Source organism: Symphodus melops (genome assembly GCF_947650265.1).
Source record: "Symphodus melops genome assembly, chromosome: 4".
NCBI lineage: Eukaryota > Metazoa > Chordata > Actinopteri > Labriformes > Labridae > Symphodus > Symphodus melops.
Genome location: NC_136694.1, coordinates 29,270,026 through 29,292,426, shown reverse-complemented (window position 1 = coordinate 29,292,426; position 22,401 = coordinate 29,270,026). Strand labels below are relative to the sequence as shown.

Here is a 22,401-nt window from a genome sequence, read left to right as displayed (position 1 = left end):
ACTGACCGAAGATTTTAACGAGTTTACAACCAGGAGGCTCCGACTGGATATCCAACACTCCGACTACCGACTTCATTCAACATCGGCTTTAAATATGTGAATCACAAAACTCTGAGCAGCTTGTTTGAAAATGTTCAGAATGAATGAGCCTCATCTTTCAGTAAAACTGCCTCTGTGGACTTTTTTTTTTTTCATCAAATTTTATTATTCGGTTTTGCAAAGCAGATAATAGACATAAAACATTATATACACACATAGAGTTTAATTGAATTTCTTAGCATTCCTTTTTAAGTTGTGTTTCTCTCCATGAGCAATTCCCACTTTTTTTTTTTTTTTTTTTGTACATGTGTACATTTTGTTTTTGCATAATTTGGTTATAAGTCAGGCCGATGGATTCTCACGTCGAGGTCACATGAGAAGAAAACACGCCGCGGGTCAAAGTTGCAGTCATCAATAATTTGAGCCTGTCGAAGGGAAATTTAAGAGGAAGTGAAAACGGCTGCAGCCTTGGAATCAAAATGTCAGCAGGTCAAACCTCAAGAATAATTTTTCTTCTAATAATAATCTTATAACTCCTCCTGAGCAAAGATCTGATGGAAGATTTTTCTTTGTTTTCACAGCGGTGAGTTATCAGGTCTTCCGCTCAGATATGAGGCGGCCGGTCGAAGGTTAAAACGTTTCTCAATCGACGGCTGCAAAACTTTTCCACTGTGGTCCTGTGAGTGTAATAAACCCCTGATCCAATCAGAGCAGGAGGTCGGTGTTGTTGTGGAGTCATGTCATTGTCACGTGAAAATGAAGCGATGGAGACTTTTTGGATTTGTCATCATTTTGAAAAGTTAACATAAAATCCGCCACGTTGTCGACCCGCTTCCAGGCAAATCCCACTTCACACATTTACAGATCTCGCCGCGTGTTCCTGTTAATCATGTGAGAGATCAGCAGGTGACTCTGGGCTCGGTCGATAACCTTTCGGCACACTTTCCGTAACTTTGCGACTCAAATATGACTTTATATTTATATATTTTACTATGAGAAATAAGATAAGATCAGATCATCCTTTATTGATCTCGTGAGCGGAGAAATTCACAGTGTTAGAGCAGCAAAGCAGGATAAAAAATTAAATAGATAAAAAAATATAAGTGTGGAAAAAAAGATTTGCATCAAAACAATCATCAAGGAGCGAACAAAAATATGCATCAATTAAAAAGTGAGTAAAAATATGCTTTAAAAAAAAGGAACATTTGAAATGCAATAAACTTACGACACAAATATTTCCCTGAGTTCTGATCCGTTTCACAGATTCATCTGGCCTCAGGCTGTTTGGATCTGGTCATGCATGGTCAGAAATAGTTACAGACACATTTAACAGTGGGGTGAAAGCGGGGGGGGGGGGGGGGGGGATGGGGGGGGGGGGTACAGTCTCTGCTTGAGGACATTCATCGGGTTCACTGGGTTGCTCACATGAAAAGAGTCAATGGGAACTCTCCCTGTGATAAGTAGTGCTGCAAGACGGCACTACAGCAGCTGCTCTCATCTACTTTGTGTCAACAAGGGGGGGGGGGGCGGCAGGGGGGGGGGGGACAATGTGCTTTACTGTGCCTCTGAAAACATCAACTGTTATGTTGTGTTTTGGGGCGGATAGCTATGAGCTCTTATAGAAGCAGATGACCGTCATCAGTCCAGTAACGGCCAGTCTGGAAGAGCTGGGCTCGATTCTGGTCTGGACCCTGATCGGACTCACAAAACAAAGGCCAATCAGAATTATTTAAAATCGTTTCTTTCTTGTTTTTCTCCCATCATCTCGTTTCTGTCGGTCCTGAAGTTGCTGCATCAAAGTCAGACTGTGAGATTAAAAAAAAAAAAGTGTGGTCAGAAGTGAAGTGTGTGTGAATACGTTTCAGACGCACTGGGACGGGGGGGGGGGAGCTGGTGATACATCACAGCTGAACAGCACTGTGTGTGTGTGTGTGTGTGTGTGTGCCAGTCAGTCATTCATTAAGTCAGTACCTCAATGGAATTTTTATTGTCCAGTGTGCCAATTATTTACAGGCCTTAATCAGCCTTGGACAGTTGTATACACACACACACACACACACACACACACACACACACACACACACACACACACACACACACTACATAGCACAGTGCAGTGAAGTGGTTGACCTGGATACCGCTGACTGTCATGTGAGGAGAAGTGTTAATGTGTCTTTCTGTTCCTCTCCTCCGCCTTTTATTTTGTCTCTCATCTTTCCTTCCTTCCTTCCCTTCCTTCCTTCCTTCCTTCCTTCCTTCCTTCCTTCCTTCCCTTCCTTCCTTCCTTCCTTCCTTCCTTCCTTCCTTCCTTCCTTCCATCCTCCCTCCCTCCCTCCTTCCCTTCCTTCCTTCCTTCCTCCCTCCCTTCCTTCCTCCCTTCCTTCCCTTCCTTCCTTCCTTCCTTCCCTTCCTTCCTTCCATCCTCCCTCCCTCCTTCCCTTCCTTCCTTCCTTCCTTCCTCCCTCCCTTCCTTCCTTCCTTCCCTTCCTTCCTTCCATCCTCCCTCCCTCCTTCCCTTCCTTCCTTCCATCCTCCCTCCCTCCTTCCCTTCCTTCCTTCCTTCCTCCCTCCCTCCCTTCCATCCTCCCTCCCTCCTTCCCTTCCTTCCTTCCTTCCTTCCATCCTCCCTCCCTCCTTCCCTTCCTTCCTTCCTTCCTTCCCTCCTTCCTTCCCTCCCTTCCTTCCTTCCTTCCTTCCATCCTCCCTCCCTCCTTCCCTTCCTTCCTTCCTTCCTTCCTTCCTTCCTTCCTCCCTTCCTTCCATCCTCCCTCCCTCCTTCCCTTCCTTCCTTCCATCCTCCCTCCCTCCCTCCTTCCCTTCCTTCCTTCCTTCCTTCCTTCCTTCCTCCCTTCCTTCCATCCTCCCTCCCTCCTTCCCTTCCTTCCTTCCATCCTCCCTCCCTCCCTCCTTCCCTTCCTTCCTCCCTTCCTTCCTTCCTTCCTTCCTTCCTTCCTTCCTTCCTTCCTTCCTTGATTCTTTCCCTTCCTTCCTTCCTTCCTTCCTCCCTTCCTTCCTTCCTTCCTTCCTTCCCTACCCAACCAATTAGTCTCAAGTTAATTCAATCTATCTGTTGGTATAAATGAAGTAGAGGGTTGCAGGGCTGGAGTCAGATACAAGGCCCCCTGCTGATAAAAGAAGAGGACACTTGCAGCTGTAACACACCTGAACACGTGTCACATGTTTAAAGACCCGGGGCCATAATGTGATCAGCATCATCATTGTTGTTGTTGTACCTGTTTTTCTTCTGTTAGTCCAGAGAAGAAGTCTGAGATGAGAACGTAAACATTTTCCTCATTATCTTTCGGTTTCAACCAACTTCGAGACACACAAGGAGACGATCGCTTCTAGTGATCGACTCCGAACTTTAAATAATACAAAAATAACGAGGATGGTGGTTAGTGAGTGTAAATCATGTGTGTAGTCCTCCAAGCGAGCCACATGCAAACTGAACACATGGATTTAGACGTGTTGTCTTTGTTTCAGGATGAAGCTGTGACAAACATTATAAAACAATATTAATCCATCTGCACCGCTTTTCCTGCTGCAGGGGTGTAAGAGCCAATATGCATATTGTTGATTTGATTATAAATATTTAGTTAAAAACGTTAAAAAAAAAATTTGATTTTCAGTAAGTTCATGTTAATTCATGTTTAAAATGTTTTTTACAGTCATAATTTAGTCATTATAAATTATTGTTTTTATGTTTCTGAATGTTTTTGGTCATGACATCACTGCGTATTTAAATGTGACGCATGTAACGTAGGTAGATGGAGTCAAGTGTTGATGGAAGCTACACAGTTTTTTGACCGTGCTTTCAACCTTTTCTTATACTTTTATTTTACTTTGAAATTTCCAATAAGTAGTACAAAGGACAAAGAAAGAGACGGAGTCCCACTACAAGGGGTTTTCACAGAAATGTTGGAGATCTTCTCTGTTTTTAAACCCGATCAGTTGAGTTTGTTTTTTTTTTTAAACCTGATACCAAACATTGTTTACCTGAAGGACTGGATACAGTGAGCGTCTGTCTGTAAGTTGAACACCTGACAAAAGGAAGCAGGTCATCAAGTTTTCAACAGCGAGGTGTTAATGTCAGTGTCTGCTGCTGTTCCTTTACATCCTACAGAGAGAGGAAGAGGCGTTCAGGTAGCGTCGGAAAAGTAGGAAGAATGTGCGACGTTTTTGATTCAGTAAATATCGAACTTCAGCTCCGGCATGAAAACTAAAAAACTCTTTAGTTCAACATATATTTTTCTCTCTCTGCTGTCTTTACACATTTCACTGAGCTGAACGACGTCAGTCACGACTGGTGTCATCCTTTTTCTGCTCACCGTGTTTAGTCCAAGATTTCCAGATCAGCATCACACAGATAGTTCAGAATGTGGAGCGTGTGTGTGTGTGTGTGTGTGTGTGTGTGTGTGTGTGTGTGTTATGCTGTGTGGTGTGTTTGTTATGGTTTCATTGCCGTCATTGTGCTAAGTAAAGACCGAGCACCTGCTGCACAGGATTTATCAGAAGGCTGCACAGACAAGATGCAGCGCGCTGTGATGACACCCGAACAGAAGAAGACAAACAGATTTTTTATAAAATATGGTTTGAGGTTGTTTTTTTTTACTTGACGTAACAAACACAAAATTTGAGAGTTAAAGCTGGAAAATAAAATATCTGTATCGTTCTTTTCTAGTCTACTGACGACCTTTACTTTGAAGGTCACATCCACACTGACTGTAGAGGTCATCAGTATTAACTCATCCAATCACACACATGCACACTCAGCAGACACACTTAGAAGCAGCTTGTGGCTGCAGGAGCTGGGGCTTGAATTCCTGACCTTCCAGTTGAGAGACGACCGACTCCACCACTGAGCCACAGGAGGTGACGAGGTTGTTTGTTCCTGCAGGAGCCAAGAGCCAGTTTATTTTTGCTAAAACAAGCCATCAGAGGTGCAATAATTTTGCATGCACAATGGCCTTGTCTGCATGCACCACGCCCCCCCCCCCCCAAACAGGCTCAAACAGGCCGTTTTGGAGATGTTCCCTTCATGACATCACAAAGGGCAGTAGCCCCTCCCCCAGGTGGGTGACACTCCCACAGCTAGGTGTTTGTTCTGCCCTCTGAGTCTGCCTTCTCACCGTAAACAATAGGACATGGAGCCAGAAAGCAGCGAGTACACCCGAGGCCCTTCCAGAGAGGGGGCGTGGCCAGACACAGCTCATTTACATATTTAAAGCTACAGACACATAAAACAGCCTGTTCTGAGCAGGGCTGAAATAGAGGGGTTTATAGACATGATCAAACACAGGATCAGAGTGGATTTACAACAACACACTTCAGAAGTGTTTGACATCATGAGTCGTGCTCCTTGCTCCCCTGTAGAGCAGCGCAGGTTCACAGTATGAGAGTCAAGAGATCCAGACTATTTGTTCCAGACAACAACAACAGTTAGTATCCACAGCAGTGTTTAATAAAAACAGCTCCAGACAATAAATCAACATACGTGTCCGAGCTGTAGGCCAGTGTTTCATTGTGGAATTGATTAGATGATAAATCTCGTCATGTTTGCTTCAAGTTCATCATAAAAACTGCTCACGCTGCTCGTGTTTAAACGCAGCACAGTTAGAATTAAGTCCAAATCAACACAAGTAACCAGATAATTACAGAAACTCAAACTCTATATTTACATCATTATTATTATTACTATTAGTTGCTGATAGTGAACCAGTGCATGTGAACATTTCCAAACTCGAGGTGCGAGTCTACCCGGCTCCTCTGAGCAGCATGTAAACAGCACTGATGGTGATGGCGGTGGCAGTGTACGTGAACACGGCGTTATAAAGCGTGTTGGTCCTGATCCGTTCTCCCAGCGTCCTCTCGGTCTCCTCCAGACTCCGGATCACCGCCTCGGCCTCCAGCTGCTGCTGCTCCCCTCCCTCTGCTGCCACCTGCAGCTGAACCGCCTTTGTTTCAGTCTGCGGTTTGGTCTCGAGCAGCCGCCTCACCAACGATAAATCCGCCTCCACTCTTCCCAGTCCCTGCTCCAGTTGGCCCAGTTGTGGCGACAGGGACTCCAGCAGGGACTCGGTCTTTTTGCTGCCCGTGTGGAGGTCTTTCAAGGCGGAGAGAGGCACGGCGGGCGCGTCTGACGTCGGGCTTTCTTTGTCCTGAAGGACGGTGTCTCTTTGCGTGTAGGCGTCGCTCAGAGCGACCCTGAGGTTGCCGATGAGTCCGCCCAGCTCGTCCTGCTGGGAGCGATGGTTTCCAGCCTGGACTTTCAGCGCTTCCTGTAGACTCTCCGGACCTTTCTGAGCCTCCAGCAGCAAAGTCTTCAGCTCCTACAGACGACAAGCGTGTCCAGGTTACGTCGAGAAATGTACGACTAAAGAAACAGAAGCATCTTCATAAATCAAGTTTACGTAACAAGATTAAAAGTTGGAGGCTTTGAGACGCAGGATTTGGCGTGTTAGCGTCATCAAGGTCATGTGACCCAAACTCAGATCTCTATACACGGGGGGGCACAGGGGCTCACCTTCCTGTTTCTCCGTGCATAAGGGAAAAACTGCACCGTGTCTGCAAGTCTGCTTATAAACAAACCTTCATGCATCATTTCTGGATCATGGCGGCGGCGCCCTCACCTGAAGGCGGACCCTGTTGATGTACGTCGATCCCATGACTCCGATCAGAGCTCCGAGCACGGAGCCGATGACGGACCAGTTCTTGGTGCGTTCCGCTCTCGTCCTCTCCTTCTCGTGGCTCTCTCTGACGCCCGCCGAGAACAGGGCGAACTTCTCCCTCTCCGAGCCCTCCGCGTGCTCATAGGCTGTCCGCAGACGCCGCTCCTCCTGCGTGGAAGGACGGAGCGTCGTTATTACAGATCAAGTCACGAAACACAAACTTCTGGTGACTGTGTTTCTGCAGAGCGAACCTGCAGCAGTTTGTGCTCCTGTGTGGCCAGCTCCAGGTAGTGAGCCTCCTCCCGGGAGACTCGGTCCAGTCGGTCTCGGACCTCCTTCAGCCTGACCTGCAGGGCCTCCAGACTGACGTGAGCCTCGCGCACCATCCCTCTGGCCACCATGAACGCCGCCTCAGCCTGCGAGAAGCAACACGATCGAGAGTCACGAGTTTTTGTCCTCCGTGATGAAAAACCAAAGTGACAAGAGTTGGGTTTTTTTTTTTTTAAACATCTGCTGACCTCTGTGACCTTGGTCTGGGCCTCACGGACCTCGTTGAGCCCGACAAACTCCTCATATCTCTCCCACCAGTAGTTGACCGTAGCGGACGCCGTCTCAGCCGACTTCTGACCCCACTGCCGTCCAACCTCACCTGCATACTGAAGATGATGACGGTGATTTATCACAAAATGATTGATACGATAACGTGTTTAAAGTGACGTCTGAACGTTTATAAAACAGCCAGGAGGAGGGATTGTTGTACCTGTACAGCAGCCAGAGCACGCTCCTTCACCACGTCAGATCCGGCCTTCCCGTCAGGGGGGGCGGAGTCAGGGGGCTGATGGTGAGCGCTGTAGGTTCGGACCAGAGTGACTCTGCCACTCAGCCAGCTGTGTGGAGACACGCGGGCGGAGCCATGAGCCCAGAGACAGATCCTCCGAGCTCCTCTGTACCTGACAGGAAACGACAGAGTGTTAAATCATCGGGCTTCAACACGTCGAGCTGAAGAGACGGGAGGAGACACGCTCACCTCATTTTGACGTCAGAGATTCACTTCCACAGCAGCTACTGATCCAACTGTCGAGCAGACGTCTGTGACAAGAAAACGATTAACAGAAGCGTTGATGACGATGAGCGGTGCAGGCTGCAGACATGGGGACAACTAGCAGGGACGTGAGTGAGAGTGCTGTCAGATGGGGCCCCCTGAGGGAGGCTTTTTTTCTGTCACTGCACATTTTGAGCGACTCCTGCGGTTTCAAGTTTGTCCGTTTTTGGCCAGCGCTTCTTTATTGATTGAACTGTAACTTCTTCAAATATTTCAGACACAGTTTTTTTTTTTTCAGACCAACAGAAATACATTTAGAATAATATTTATTTTATTAATCAAACCGGATGAAGCTAATTATTAAGAAATTAATGCTATTTACAAAGGCGTTCAAGGACAAACAAAAAACATATTCAAGCAGCTTTTTTCCCCTGAAAAATAAATACTACTACTGCGAGATCATGACGAAGAAATATGAATAAAAAGGGTACTCACAAGTAATTAATGTGCACTTTGTAAACACACTATGAGGAACACATGGTGTCATAATGAAACAATACTGATTAATACAGCAAATAATTAAATAGAAGCGAGGACAGTAAGTTAAGAGGTTTTTAAGCTGTTTTTATAACTTACCTGTCAATTTCCTACAAGGTTAAGCAGCTAACTGTTGTGTGCTTCATTCACTCATATCTCCACCATGCTAACAGTTCACTTCCTTTTTTCCATGTTAGTCATATCGTTTGACAGTTTCAATTTCAAAATACACCATCGAAACAAAAATCCTACCTGTTTTCTTCAGTGATGTCGGTGCACACTGCTTACACATTTCCTCTTGCTAAAAGTGTTAGCATCCTAATGTCAAAATGAAACAGCTAAAAGCCGGTTTGTTTAACTTTTTCCATTCAGGCGCATCGCGGAAGTACTATAACCGGTGTTATGTCGAGAAATGCATCCCTACCAAAAAAAAGTGCGTACGCCCCGCGGAAGTGTTAGAAAAACGTTATAAATGTAATTTGTGCGGGCAGATCTTTATGTAAAGTTTGTTCGTAATAATTTTAAAGAGGCTTTGTTATTCTGTAGACTCGAGTGAAGAAGCAGTTCCCTTAGCCTCCGTAGATATGACCAAACAGTGTTTCACTCTGAAGTGTTTGTAAATTTGAGTAAATTTAATGGTGGTGGCAAAATAGTGTAAAATAGTATTTTTAAGGTGGATATAAAATTCAGTACAGTAAAAACTGTCTGCCTTATTTAGCATTGTCTTGCGAGATGTGTGGAATTTTGGGCAGGTATGCATTTCTCGACATTACACCAGCGGGGTCCTTCCAGCGCAGATAAGCTCACCGGCAGCCATCGCATCATCAACACGTTTTATTTCTCTCTTTACAGCGCCTGTGACGAGTTTTAAACATGTCTGGAAGAGAAGGTGAGGCCTCCTTTCACGTCATATTTACCTACAATATGAACTGACAGCGAAACAGAAATAAGTGAATCGCGTTTGTTTCTCTTTTTTGCTGCGTGAGTTAAAACTAGCTAACGGCTACTTTCGGGGAGCGCGAGCTCGCTAACGTTCGCATTTTTTTTGGCCGAACTTCATCTAAAATCTCCGACATTTAGTGATTTGTCTTCTTGTATCTTTCCACGCATTAGAAAAAAGACATTTTATCGATCATTTTGTTTCTCTCTGGTTGTCTGCACAAATCGGCTGCTAGTTAATCTTCCATCAGTAAATATTTTAAACGTAAATCTGAGTGATTTAATGTGACTCACCCTCTTTATGTCATGTTATTTGATGAGCTGGATTCTTATGTTGTTTAAGATTTGTAGATTATTTTTATATTGTTCCAGTCAGATGATGATATTATACATGATTAGAGATTAATCAATTGAAGGATTGGTGGTGTTTTGGTGGCTAAATTGAAATGTAACGACTCACGATACGATTCTGATTTATTTTACAAAATTCAGATTCATTTAGACGCTGGTTTCGTCCTCGATTTTCTGAATCTGCAGCTGCTGACGCTCACTGTATTATTGAGATTTATTTTTCGGAGTACAGATGTGAACTGTGACACCTTTTTAAATCGATTTATCTTTACGATTAATCTTTACATCCCTGCAATGCAAACCTTTCTGTTCTTGTTCATTGATTTTAATCCAGCTCTCTCTGCACACACTGATCTGACTCTTGATGTATTTTTTCATCCTCAGGAGGTAAAAAGAAACCGCTGAAGGCCCCGAAGAAACAGTCGAAGGAAATGGATGACGTGAGTGTTCCTATTACACGTAACCGATCATTACTTTATAGGCCGGCTGTGGCTCAGTTGTTGGAGTCTTTATCTCTAAACCGGAAGGTCGAGGGTTCGATTCCCCAGCTTCTGTGTCGTCGGCGCGTTTGGATTAGTTACTCCTGATGGTCACTTCACCGAGCAGCCTCGAGCTTTGAGTAGTCAGAAGACGAGAGAAGAACGGTAAAGGTGAAGTCCATTTAACATTTATTAGTTAATGTAAAAGAAGTTAGATAAAGTTGATCCGTTGTTGTTTTCACGTTTAAAGGCCCTGACACACAGATGAGCTTGTGAGCGGTGTGTCCAGCTCAGTCGCTACCCGTCTACCTTTTTTTTTTCTTCAGCCGATTCTACATGTGTAATCGGCGTCAGTGAGAAGGAGCTCTCTGATTGGCTGTTCGGAGGTTTCATTCATCTCCAGCTCTCCACGCAGGTTCAGGAAAGTCCCTCGAGCACGCCGCTCTCGTCTCCAAGCTTTCACCCATCAGAGCGGTTTCTACTAATCACAGCTAGCCTACAATTAGCAGGCTAGCTGTGATACGAGTGATAAACATAAAATGGTCTTCTCGTATCATGACATCGCATGGTGGTGGTTGGCGGTCGGCTGTAGCCTTTGCGGTGTGTTCAAGTGTCATGACTTCAAGGCCGAGGCGTGAGGTGCCTGATACAGATATCAGATCCATCCCATCGTTTGTTTAGAGATGTGTTTCTGTGTCTTGTGTGTCTGCAGGATGAAGTCGCCTTCAAGCAGAAACAGAAGGAAGATCAGAAAGCGTTGGAGGCGTTGAAGGCAAAAGCTTCTGGGAAAGGACCTCTCGGTAAGAGCAGCACGTCTTCATCATCCCGAGTCAAAGATCTGAATAATGTGGAACGAGCGACTCTGGGTTTCTGCTTATTGTTGACAATATCTGACTGAAGACGTTGAACCCTCGGACCTCCAGGTGGAAACACGCTGTGGGTGTAGGAAGGGTCCGACGGGTACAGGACTCTGTGGGTCTCCATATTAGAGACCAGAGTAGAGATTTACATCCATGATGTTGATCCTCAAATGCTTTTATCAAACACAAGACAAAATGTATGATGAAGTCAAAGACGGCCACTCAGCTGAGGCTTGTTGTCGTCCATATAGCGCCCCCTGCTGCTTCTTAAAACTCACATGAAATGCTGTTTGTTTACATCTGTGATAACAGAAGATATCCAGAGTCACTGGATGTTCAAACATCAGCAGATATTTTATTTGAATGTTCTCTGGGTTTGATTTCTCTTCATGACTCACATTAATTCTCCTCGTTTTTTTCCTTTTCCTCTAGCGAGCGGCGGCATCAAGAAATCTGGCAAGAAGTAAACTCTGAATGCAGAAGCGGCGTGTGTGTGTGTGTTTGCTCCCCCCGCCTGGTGTTCTTTGCGACGTGTGCACGCTCACCGAGGAGACTCCAGCTTGTTTGTTTTTTTTTGCTTTAATTAAAAAATGAAACCACAGCTCCGGTGTGTCGACCAGCTTGGTCGTTGGAGAGAAAGAGCGGGAAATGAATTCAAGGGGCGTGACACACATCGAAACTGTTCATGACCTGTCATCAAAGGTCATGTTTTGTTTTTCTTTTCTTGTTTTATTGAGACTGTCGCTCAAAAGTACGTCGACACATCCAGTTCAGAAATGTTCTGCAGATTTAGAAATGGAAAAATCTGACATTCACATTTCTGTCTGTGTCCTCAACACAAAAGTCCTTTTTTTTTTTTTCCTTTTCATTTATTGTAAACAGGGAGATACTAATAAAGTTTTTTTGTAATGACTGCTTGTTATTGTCATGCTTTGAATTTCCCTCGGGATCAATAAAGTATCTATCTTTGGAAATGCCGAGAAGTTTAACCAGCTTAAACTGTCTCGATGACGTTTAACACGTCAGACTGTTCTTAAATAAACATTAAATATTAATCAATATAAACCAGGAAGTAAAGACTAATATATACAAGATAATATAAACAAGATGATAGTGCAAAAGGACAAAGTGAACATGAGGTCACATCAAGCTATGAACAGCCTTTGTAGAGCTTTATGTAGCTCCGCCCACTTTACCCACTTACACTCTTACCTTTAAATGATCACAATCAAAATGTTTGGACCGTAAAGTTTACAATATTTGGTTTTCAAATGTTTCCCCAAATAAAAACAACTCCAAAGAAATCTGCCGTTTTCAGCCTTTTATTGGGATCACAAAGAAAATACGACAAACTGATTTCAGCTCATGATAAAAGTACGACAGGTTTGATCGCTCTGAATCGTGGTTGAAAAATAAAAATAAAACCCGTATGTTCAGATTCTGTTTTTTATAAACATCAGTTTTTTTTTTGTCACGAGCGCAGACGGACAGCTCGTCGCTTCATTCAGTCAAAACATGAACTTAAAGAGTCAATATCAGAGAGTTGTACGCAGTCATGAACGTACAGTACAGGGCGGGTAGGTGAAGCTCCAGGTACAGAGACTGCGACCCCAGGTTTGACTCCGCCCCTTTCCTTCCATTATCTTCAGCTGACTTATCACATAAAAAAAAAACAAGCTAATATTACAAGTTCAAATAGTGTCACAGATGTCTTCCTGAGGTAAAGTTGCATCAGCCCTGAAGCTGCCGTGTCGGCTAAATAAGTCAAGTTTAAGGCGTGAAATATGACCACTGGTGGTTCTGGGACCGATCTGGACCCGCTCTCCAGTTTTAAGCTTCATGCACGCGGGTCAGCTTGGCCACCTTGGCGCGGAGGATCTGGATCTCCAGGCCGAGCTTTTCTCTCTCCAGCAGCAGGTTTCCTCTCTTCAGCTCCAGCAGGTCTTTGTCGACGACCGCCAGCTGAGGCAGTCCGGACGGAAGCGGCGGTACCGGACCTGCTGAGGAAAAAGAAGCACAGTCCCACTGAGACCTGCAGCTACATCAAACACAGTCCTTTAAAGGTTAGCCTCGCACAATCCTCCCTTTAGCTGATATAAATGAAGTGCTGTCAAATACAAGATGAATGCTTGGCAGATTTTCACTCTGAATATGACTGAGTGACGTTACTCATCTCCTCCAGCAGGGGGCGTTAGAGGCCCAAACAGTTACAGATGAGTAATCAAGCCATGCACACACAGTGTTTGTTCAGTCTGTATTTATTCACAGTCTTTAATTATTATAGATTTATTTTTCAGCCTCGTTTTAAACAGCAGCCTGGTAGGAGGCATTTTAAGAATGAGAGGAGGCCGTTACCATCCTCCTCTTCAGGCGTCGTCTCTGTCACGCTCTTCATCTCCACCTCCACAGGGTAATGGTCGCTCACGTCCAGAGCCTGAGAAAGACAACGTCATTAATCATTCATCCACCAGTTGTTTGTCAGATCTCAAATATGATGCCCATCACAGGTGACTGGGTGCTCCGTCTGCACCCACTCACTTCTGTGCTCCCTCTAAAGCCACGCCCCCTCTCTCTCTCTCTCTCTCTCTCGTCGTCGTCATCGGTGACGAGCTTTGAGCGTGAGCTAGAGCACGCAAGAGGTAGAGAACGAGCAGGGAGACAGGGAGGCGTGTGATTGGTTCATCAGCTTGATGAACTCGTTGAAGTTTACAAACTCCTACAGGTGACGGATTTTCTTTGTGCCTTTTTCGTAGAACGCGGGTTATTAATTTCCGTCAGGACCTAAAGACAAATCTTAAAAAGTAGATCCGGAGGAAAATGAGCAACGCTGCCTTTTATAAACGTAATGAACTAAATCCTTGTGAGGACTGAGAGCTTGAAGTGCACCTGCTCCTCGCTCAGGCTGTACTCTTTCTGGAAGTTGAAGGGTTTTGCAGAGTTTGGCACCACAGCCTGAAGCATGTCGTCTCCGTAAACAACGATCCTGAAAACACAAAGGTGCACTTTGTATTTCCATGTGATTAATTAAGGTTTTGCACATCTTTTGTTTACAACAGTTGAAACGTGCGCTACCTGTCGTATGTGTGGTCGTTTGTGTTCCTCACTGTGGTGTCGACGTCGTCCGCGATCAGCCAGTGGAAGTTTTTGTCGCTGCGGATACGGATGTCTTTCATCTCCTTCTTGGAGACGTAGAGGCCGTCGGCGTTGAAGTCGCCCAGGATCATCACGTTCTAGATTAGAAGGTGGAAGAACATCAACAACAACAACAACAACAACAACAACAACAACATGTGAGAACAGGATCCAGCAGGTTAGCTCCTCCCCCTTACATCAGTCCTCCACTTCTGCTTGACGTGCTGGAAGAGATCGTAGAGCTCGTCCAGCTCCTTCTCCGAGTCGTCTGGTTTAGTGTGGACTGGGATCATCACCAGGTCCTTCAGCACTGTGAAACACACACACACACACACACACACACACACACACACACACACACACACACAGATAGCTTAAGCCCCGTTTCCACCGAGCGGTCCGGCTCAGTTCGTCTCGGTTTCCATCAACTAATCCGGGAAAAAGATTCCCAAATAACGGATCCGTAGCGTCCCACTTTTTGGGACCCTTCCGTTGGGGGGCCAAGAATGTGGAGCCGACCCGTGAAGGTGGAGCTAAACACTGCAGTCCGCTGATTGGTCGAAATAATCGTCACTTCCCGTGTGACATCGGCAAAACAAAACCCCGCCGTGTTTAAACCATTGACTGTAACAAACAGCTGATTGTTTACGTGTGTATTTGTCCTCGCCGCACGCAGCCGTCTCTGAAACCACGCTGGATTGAGTTCTTGTGATAAAGAGTCACATGACAGTGACAGAGGAGATGAACTGCTGGATGTCTTGGTTTTGTTTGTGTCATGTTTTTCTCCTTTGTTGAATTTATTAGTTAGCGGTTAGCTGTTAGCGGTTAGCTGTTAGCGGTTAGCTACTATCATATGATGCTATTTACATAACGGTTATCTGCATCCAGCTCACACGCCGCCTACCAAATAGGGCACGGGTGGCTGTGGAAACACAAACGGGATCAGGCTTAATCGAACCAAACTGATGAACTGTGCTGATCCGTACCGGACTGTACTGATCCGTACCGGACTGTACTGATCCGTACCAGCCTGTACTGATCCGTACCAGACTGTACTGATCCGTACCAGACTGTACTGATCCATACCAGACTGTACTGATCCGTACCAGACTGTACTGATCCGTACCAGACTGTACTGATCCGTACCGGACTGTACTGATCCATACCGGACTGTACTGATCCGTACCGGACTGTACTGATCCGTACCAGACTGTACTGATCCATACCAGACTGTACTGATCCGTACCGGACTGCTGGGTGGAAACGGAGCTTTAGCTGCAGCAGACAACCTTAAAGCCAGTCTCAAGTCTGAACTACGGAAGTTTCAGATCATATAAGAAGTGTTTTTGTCTCCCACCTGTGTTGAGGCACCTGAATCGCAGGATGTAGGGATCTCTGGCGAAAACGTCGTCACCGTCAGTCACTTTGTCATCAAACTGATACGAGCCAACCAAGTCGACCAGGTCATCCCTGCGAGTGCAGAAATATGAACAAAACAATTTTTAAAAAATCTTTTGGCTCATAAAATAAAAAAAACAAGATCTTCTCTCCTGAGGCAAAAACACGACGTTACAAGAACGCTGCAGACGTGGCGGACAAAGCAACGCCATGGTCCGACGTCAGGTGAACTCTGACCTGTACAGGAACATGAACTGCTCCTTGTAGCGCGTTCGGCCCAGACGAGTGCTGATCTTCAGAGTGTAGTGATGCTTTCTGTTCGTTCTGGACGGACAGAGAGAGAGAGAGAGAGAGAGACAGCGAGCACGTTAGCACGTTAGCATGTTAGCATGTTGACGTTAGCACTTCTGCTCATTTTGCCAAAAAGCACAGAAAATAAAGCCGGAGCTCACGTGTTGAGTGCGTCCATGAGAGTTTTTACAGACTCTCCGCTGGCGTCCACGACCTCCAGGATCACGATGATGTCATACCGAGAAATGATCTGAAGGCCGAGAGAGAGCGAGGTGAAGGAAGTCAGTCTATCATATCTGACCCGCCCTCTTTCTCCAGAGACGCCGTCTGCAAGTTTGCTAGTTTGAGGCGGCCGTGGCTCAGAGTCACCCGCCGTCTCCCAAATCCGAAGGTTGAGGGTTCGAACCCCTCGGTTCAGCCTGACGTGACCAAACTAATGTAGCTTTGTGTTGTGGATACATACATGACTGAGACCCAAATGAGCATCTACAGCCAGCTCATTGGGTAACATTTGCACGTGTGTGTGTGTGTGTGTGTGTGTGTGTTGTCACCTTAACCAGGATGTTGAGCACCTTCGGGTCGGACACTTTGTTCTTTCCAAACTTCTGGATGTTAAAAGCAGCGATTTTCATGACGGCTGCAGAGAAACAGAGACACAGACGGCAGGAAGCATTAAAATACGAAGAGTGCTGTGTGTGTGTGTGTGTGTGTGTGTGTGTGTGTGTGTGTGTGTGTGTGTGTGTGTGTGTGTGTGTGTGTATTTAGTCTGACGCCGTGTCTCATAAAACTTGGCATCTTGTCAGCTCCTCCCTAATCACTGTACACGGCGGAAACCTGCTCGTTAAAGTTTTTAAGTATCCGTCATATGAAACACTTTCAGGTATGTTGAGCCTCAAATGTTTGAAAGAGTAAATAACAGATCATCATTAGTATACCGTGTGTCCTCCAACAGAACATGAAGACTTTAGTATTAATATTTATGCACGGCCGGATCTTAGAGTGGCAGCACGATCGGGGGAGCTGTTGTCTGTGAGGGCCGACGCCGGAGAGGTTAAAGGGGGGGAGACAATAGGATTACCAGGACAAAGGGACACACCCACCTGAAGACCCTAAAGACATGTTGTCTCCATTTCAGACAAGCAGACACATTCTCACTTGCAGGCAGTGTAAGAGTCAGCAGGTAAGCTAACCAAGCGTGTGTTTGGACCACGGCGTGCACGGGGAGAACATGCAGACTCCTCACAGAGAGGCTTCAAACCAGCAACCTCCTCGCCGAGGAAGCCCCCTTCATAAATAATCTTTTTTTTTTTTAATTCCTCCTGCAACTATTTTGTGTAAACAACATTTTTGGAGGACAACATGCAGGTGCTGTTCAAACATCTGTCCCCCTGCAGCTGTCTGTAAACACGGCTCCAAGCACACATCTGTCAGTTTACCCAGAAGACCTCGTCGCCTCTTAAAGACGCGTCTTTGTTGGAGAACAATGCAAAGAAATGTGGAAGCTACAGGCCTGCACACGTCCTCTACCTTTCAGGACGAAACACTGTGTGTGTCTCATAATGCTGCTGCAGCTCTTTAGAGAGTGCAGGAAAGACACCGTGCACCTTCCATTAACTGCACGTCTGTGAAGATTTAAATAGCAGCATTTCCACCTGAACTAACTGACAGCGTTTCATGCATGAAAAGCTTCCTGGTTAAATTCAGCTCTCATGTAACACGACGGCAGAAATGAGCCGCCTCGGGACAAACTGCGAGTCATTTTATTTTATAGACGTGTAATCGCTGCTGTCTTCCAGGACGGCCTTCTTTTCATCTCTTCAGATCACACACACACACACACACACACACACACACACACACACACAGCTGGAGGCGTGCAAACATCTGAATGCTGTGTGGTGTTTATGGTCACTGCTGCACATGTAGTGCATGAACACATCATGAAAACAGTCACTGTCACTGTTTGGTCATGAAACGATATTATTTACACAACGCAGCACGTCACAGGTGTATCACACGCGTTTCCTCCAGCTCTGTAAATGTGCTTTTCCTGCAGGCGAGCGCAGTCACTGAATGTGGAAGAAAAAGGCTCCCAAAAAGTGGGATAGTACGGATCAGTTATTTGGGAATCTTTCCCGGGATTAGTCGCTGGAAACCGAGACGAACTGAGCCGGACCGCTCGGTGGAAACGGGGCTAAAGACTTCAGCAGGACTCTCCCACTTTGCACGAGACAGAGTCATGAGTGGGAGTGCTGGAAGTCCCTCGCTGTCCCCTTTCCTTTATCTCCTCCCAACATTTCCTGTTTCCTGTGTTTAATCTATTTAAGGCCCAAAAATATCTTTAATAAAGACGGTGGTTCGTTACTTTAGATTCACGCAGAACTAAAACAAGAGATGATTAACGAAACATCTTTTATCCACCAGGACAGTTACAGTTTAACCGCCTGTCTCATAAAACAATAAAACTGTGTGTGTGTGTGTGTGTGTGTGTGTGTGTGTGTGTGTGTGTGTGTGTGTGTGTGTTTGCATGAGTGTAAGGGAAGCTGTCCAGCTAGTTTGTAAAGTCACATAATCTGTAAACACAGCAGCTGATAACTGACCCAACGAGTCTGAACAAAGAAGACACACAGACTCCTCAGATTAGCATCGAAGTTTACGGCCTCCGTCGGCTCTCAGCGTCCCAAACGACCTTGACTTTTAGCTTCACAGCGCTCTCTCTCTCTCTCTCTCTCTCTCTTTCTCTTTGTGATCAGCCAGGAGCTGATGAGGTGGAGCCTCCAGACGTGTTAGCCTTCTTTCAGACGCTACACAAAGACAGGTTGGATCAGTATCTTGTTGTCCTACATGTTGTTGCCTTCATTACTTTTCTTTGGACCTGTTAGCGACCTGTCTGTCTCCATCTCTACCCACGAAGGGCGAGTTAAAACAGGCTCAGCTCCTGGAGAGACTCTGACACCAGACCAGAGCGCTTTGAGAGCCAGACAAGACCAAGACCTCCTCCTGTTTGCAGGGGGGGGGCTGCAGCTGTGTTCCTTTGGAAAGAGGAGATTTTCCTCTGATCTCAGGGAATCTGGTGTGAGTGGTGGTCTTCACCGGTCTTCATTTAAAATCTGGACTCCACTCGTCCTGAGACCAAGACGAGACAGAGTAAAAATGTCTTTGACTCTGTGATCGAGACCTTGAACAAGTTGCCTCCAAACTGATTTTAAATAACACGACACTATCTCCGATTCTGCTCCGAACAACCTCTTCTTTTAACTGACAACATGAAACAGACGGTTTGAATCCTTCTTATGAAACACTGAATTCAAAACTGATTTAACATGAAAAGAATTTTAAAATGACTCAATCCAGACTTTTTCCATCCAGCCTGTGAACGTTTGGGATCTTTGCGCACATGACGAGGCTCTTTCATTCACTTCTTTCTTTGCTTCATAATGAGAATCAAAACTCTGCTGTGTTTGTGTGCAACATCTCAACACACACACACACACACACATCGTTAAGCTCCGCCATGTGGAGTCCAGCGAGCTGAGAGGGAAACCCTGCACACATCTGGCTGCACCCTGTCACTGTAATTTAACCCTTTCTTCATCCGATGGTCTTCCTCCCACTCATTCATCATGTTAGCCCTCAGGTCTATTTCAACTAAAAGCTACAGTGAGGCCTCTTTCTGTTGCCACGGCAACAGAAAGAGCAGAACAGAGAGCAGAACACAACCTTAATATTCTGGGCTTATTTTCCTGTTATTAGACAGACAGGACACGGAAACCTGGGAATGACACATCGGGATTTGAACCCGGGCCGCCCGCCTGGAGGACCCTCACATCATATCATGGGGTTCAACACCCAGCCCGACTGCTGCCCTCTTTACTGAACATTTAAAGAACTAACAACAGATTCTGTTTGAGAATTTTGTTATTTTTCAAAAAAATCTGAAGCCAGAAGAAAATCCCCCAAAAAATGTTTCACATGTTGAAACCAATCTCTCCACATTGTGTTTCCATCAAACATCCACTTTACAGCTTTAATAATCAAACTTCACAAGCTGACATTTTCTTTCACTTTCACTCTGCTTAAACATGATAAAACATTCAGATCCTGAGATGTGCACTCAAACTGTCTGTCTCTGAGGGTTTTAATCCTACAGGTGGAAGAAGGCTTGTTTTCATTGTTCTGAGGTATGTAAGGCCTCTCAGGTATTTATCTCAGTGTGATGAAGAACAGAGTTATTTCTCACCTGCGGGAGGAGGATCCTGAGATCAGGTGTGATGAATCCAAATGAAGTAAAGACTCAGTGAGGAAGAAGAAGCTTTGTGTGCGGACTGTGAAGTCTGCACTGTGGCTGGGGAACGGAAAACACTGTTTTGTTTCGACCACATGCAAGGTGATTGGTTCAAAGCCAACCAATGAGAGGAGAGAGAATGTCAGAAAAAAAAACAACACAACCCGCCCTTCTTAATGTTTCCCTGCTGCGTGTCAGAAAGTGTTTGAACCAACCTGCAGCTTGGTATGTGTCTGATGAAAACAAAGAAAGACCTCAAGAAGATAAGATAAGACACAGTGTTACAGCAGCAAAGCAGAAGAAAATCACACAGTGCAAAAAAAAAAAAAAATAGATAAAAATATAAGTGTAAAAAAAAAACATGCACCAAAAACAATAATCAAGAACTAGTAAGAAAAAATATGCATCAATTAAAAAGTGATTAAAACTTAAAATGCCTCAGAAAAGGAACAGTTGAAATGTCAGTAATTTAAAGATGTCAGTCTGTATAAACACTAACATGCACACGGTGCAATGCAATCAAATTTAAGAATAAAAATACAGATACGATCAGGTGACTTCTTATAACATTATTATTGTACAAGAAGTTGGAGCTCTTGTTTTATACTCCATTTTATTTAACTTTGTACTTTTTGCACATTTAGGTTTATTAATGTAAATATTATTTATCTTTTTTTTACTTTGTTTTATTTTATTTACCTTTTTTATCTACATTGCACCGTGGGGAGGGGGGAAACGTAATTTCGATTTCACTGTATGTCTGACATATTTTGGAATTGACAAATAAAGAACCTTGAACCTTGAACCTTGAACCTTGAGTAAATTGTCCAGTTTGGTGTGTTTGATGATCTGCTGGGAGCTGATTGGTTAATCAGTCTGACTGCAGCAGGAAGGAAGGAGCTGCGGTATCTCTCCTTCAGACACAGCGTCACTGAAGGAGAAGCTTTAAAAGATACAGTGTGTGTGTTCGTGAGAAAGAGGATGTGTGTGTGTGTGTGTGTGTGTGTGTGTGTGTGTGTGTGTGTGCTACTGACAGGAAGCATCTACACGTCATCTTGTTTGTGAGGTAAAGCTGCAGAGTTACAGTCCTTTCAGAGGGTGATAATGTGTCAGTGAATGTTTACAAGGTGACAACAACTTAAACGGGATAATTGAAACCTCAGTTTGTTGTTCAGTGAGAAGAATGAGAGTAGAAACATGCTGGTTAAAAAGAGGGGGGGGGGGGGGGTCATGTTCGTCATGACCTCGGCTGAGCCTCCTCGTGCCCGGGAGCGAGCGGCTCCACGTGGTCAGAGTGTGACTCTGCAGACCCCGTGGTGGTTCCTCCCGTGGAAGGAGGGCGTCGATGCTCATCGTTTATCTCTTTAGTCGTGTTTCCTAAAATGATCAAAGCAGCTTGTTTTTTTTTCTGATTTTGTAAATTAATATCTCGGGGAACGTATCAAGTGCGATCAGTGATCAATCGTTGAGTTTAAACAACAAAAAGACGGCTGAAGTGATCAGTGAACATACTGTACATGCAGTCTGTGGTCAAAGGGTCCAAACAGACGGCCTTCAATCAGTCAGAACAGGAAGTGATAAACGTAAAAGGTGTTTTGATTGGTTTCAGGGTCTTTATCAGTTTGTAGTTTATTTACATCATCAAAAGTTTTTTTTTCTTTATTAGAATTGTTTTACTTTGTTTTCTGTAAGAATATCGTATTCTCTCTCTCTCTCTCTCTCTCTCTCTCTCTCTCCCCCGTGTCACTTTGCAAACACAACCAGGAGAAAAAACAAAAAAAAACTGTAACTAGGAATTCTAAGGAACTGATGTCGCTGCCTGTTTCTTGTTGCGACGTGTTTGTGACGTGAAGCCGGGCGGTCATGGGAGTCGGCCTGTGTGTTGTTGTTGTTGTTTTTTTTCACACAGGTGGAGACTGAACTCATCGTGTTTGTCTTTGTGTTCATTCAACGGCAGGTTTGTTTTTATTGTTAAGAAAATCTCCAAGCATGACCAATGCGGTCATGTGACTGCTGGAGCTCGTCTTAAAGGCACAGTGTACCTAATCTTCTGTCCAGTCTGAGTGCTTACCCACTCCTCTACAGTCTGCTTTAAATTTAAACCCATAAACATCCTGTTTGGGATTTTCAATGAAGATGCGCCTCAGATAATAAAAACTATTATTCTGTCGGGCAAAATCTTCATATTTAAAGCTCAATCAAAGAATAGCTTGAATTTAAATTTCCTCCAAAATATAGTAAAGAAACAAAATCTGTTGGAAAAAAATTAATTGCTGTAAACCAGAAAAAATCATAAAGCGAAATAAGAAACTTTTTCTGTCCTTATGAAGGATGGATGATACGTCACGCCCTCGTGTTTGGATTTTATGATTCAACCGCA

At 44.9% G+C, this 22,401-nt stretch overlaps 3 protein-coding genes and 1 long non-coding RNA gene across 6 annotated transcripts; 1 reads left to right on the top strand and 3 right to left on the bottom strand.

Moving 5' to 3' along the window:
• Positions 1-5,242: 5,242 nt before the first annotated feature.
• On the bottom strand, positions 5,243-5,586 carry LOC306822612. The gene is made up of 2 exons (XR_013778910.1): positions 5,454-5,586; positions 5,243-5,394 (listed from the first exon to the last, which is right to left on the bottom strand). It is a non-coding gene; the product is annotated as an uncharacterized lncRNA (long non-coding RNA).
• Positions 5,587-5,604: 18 nt separating this feature from the next.
• Positions 5,605-8,670, bottom strand: ccdc51 (coiled-coil domain containing 51). Of its 2 annotated transcripts, none has more exons than XM_079341678.1 (7): positions 8,386-8,531; positions 7,735-7,796; positions 7,468-7,657; positions 7,226-7,363; positions 6,959-7,123; positions 6,669-6,875; positions 5,605-6,368 (listed from the first exon to the last, which is right to left on the bottom strand). In XM_079341678.1, the coding sequence occupies exons 2-7, from the start codon at positions 7,737-7,739 to the stop codon at positions 5,793-5,795; spliced, it is 1,281 nt and encodes a 426-aa protein (XP_079197804.1). In that variant the 5' UTR covers positions 7,740-7,796; positions 8,386-8,531; the 3' UTR covers positions 5,605-5,792. The 2 variants fall into 2 exon arrangements, with proteins under 2 accessions (XP_079197804.1, XP_079197803.1); XM_079341677.1 differs by lacking the exon at positions 8,386-8,531 and adding an exon at positions 8,539-8,670 and having other exon boundaries at positions 5,619-6,368.
• A 385-nt stretch (positions 8,671-9,055) lies between these two features.
• On the top strand, positions 9,056-11,820 carry tma7 (translation machinery associated 7 homolog). Its single transcript, XM_079341724.1, has 4 exons — positions 9,056-9,175; positions 9,961-10,016; positions 10,768-10,855; positions 11,348-11,820. The coding sequence occupies exons 1-4, from the start codon at positions 9,160-9,162 to the stop codon at positions 11,380-11,382; spliced, it is 195 nt and encodes a 64-aa protein (XP_079197850.1). The 5' UTR covers positions 9,056-9,159; the 3' UTR covers positions 11,383-11,820.
• A 653-nt stretch (positions 11,821-12,473) lies between these two features.
• Positions 12,474-20,049, bottom strand: dnase1l4.1 (deoxyribonuclease 1 like 4, tandem duplicate 1). 2 transcript variants are annotated; one of them, XM_079341690.1, is made up of 10 exons: positions 19,977-20,049; positions 16,288-16,373; positions 15,898-15,986; positions 15,683-15,769; positions 15,405-15,517; positions 14,245-14,357; positions 13,988-14,145; positions 13,802-13,898; positions 13,271-13,349; positions 12,474-12,915 (listed from the first exon to the last, which is right to left on the bottom strand). In XM_079341690.1, the coding sequence occupies exons 2-10, from the start codon at positions 16,366-16,368 to the stop codon at positions 12,746-12,748; spliced, it is 987 nt and encodes a 328-aa protein (XP_079197816.1). In that variant the 5' UTR covers positions 16,369-16,373; positions 19,977-20,049; the 3' UTR covers positions 12,474-12,745. The 2 variants fall into 2 exon arrangements, with proteins under 2 accessions (XP_079197816.1, XP_079197817.1); XM_079341691.1 differs by having other exon boundaries at positions 12,474-12,912.
• Between the last annotated feature and the right edge of the window lie 2,352 nt (positions 20,050-22,401).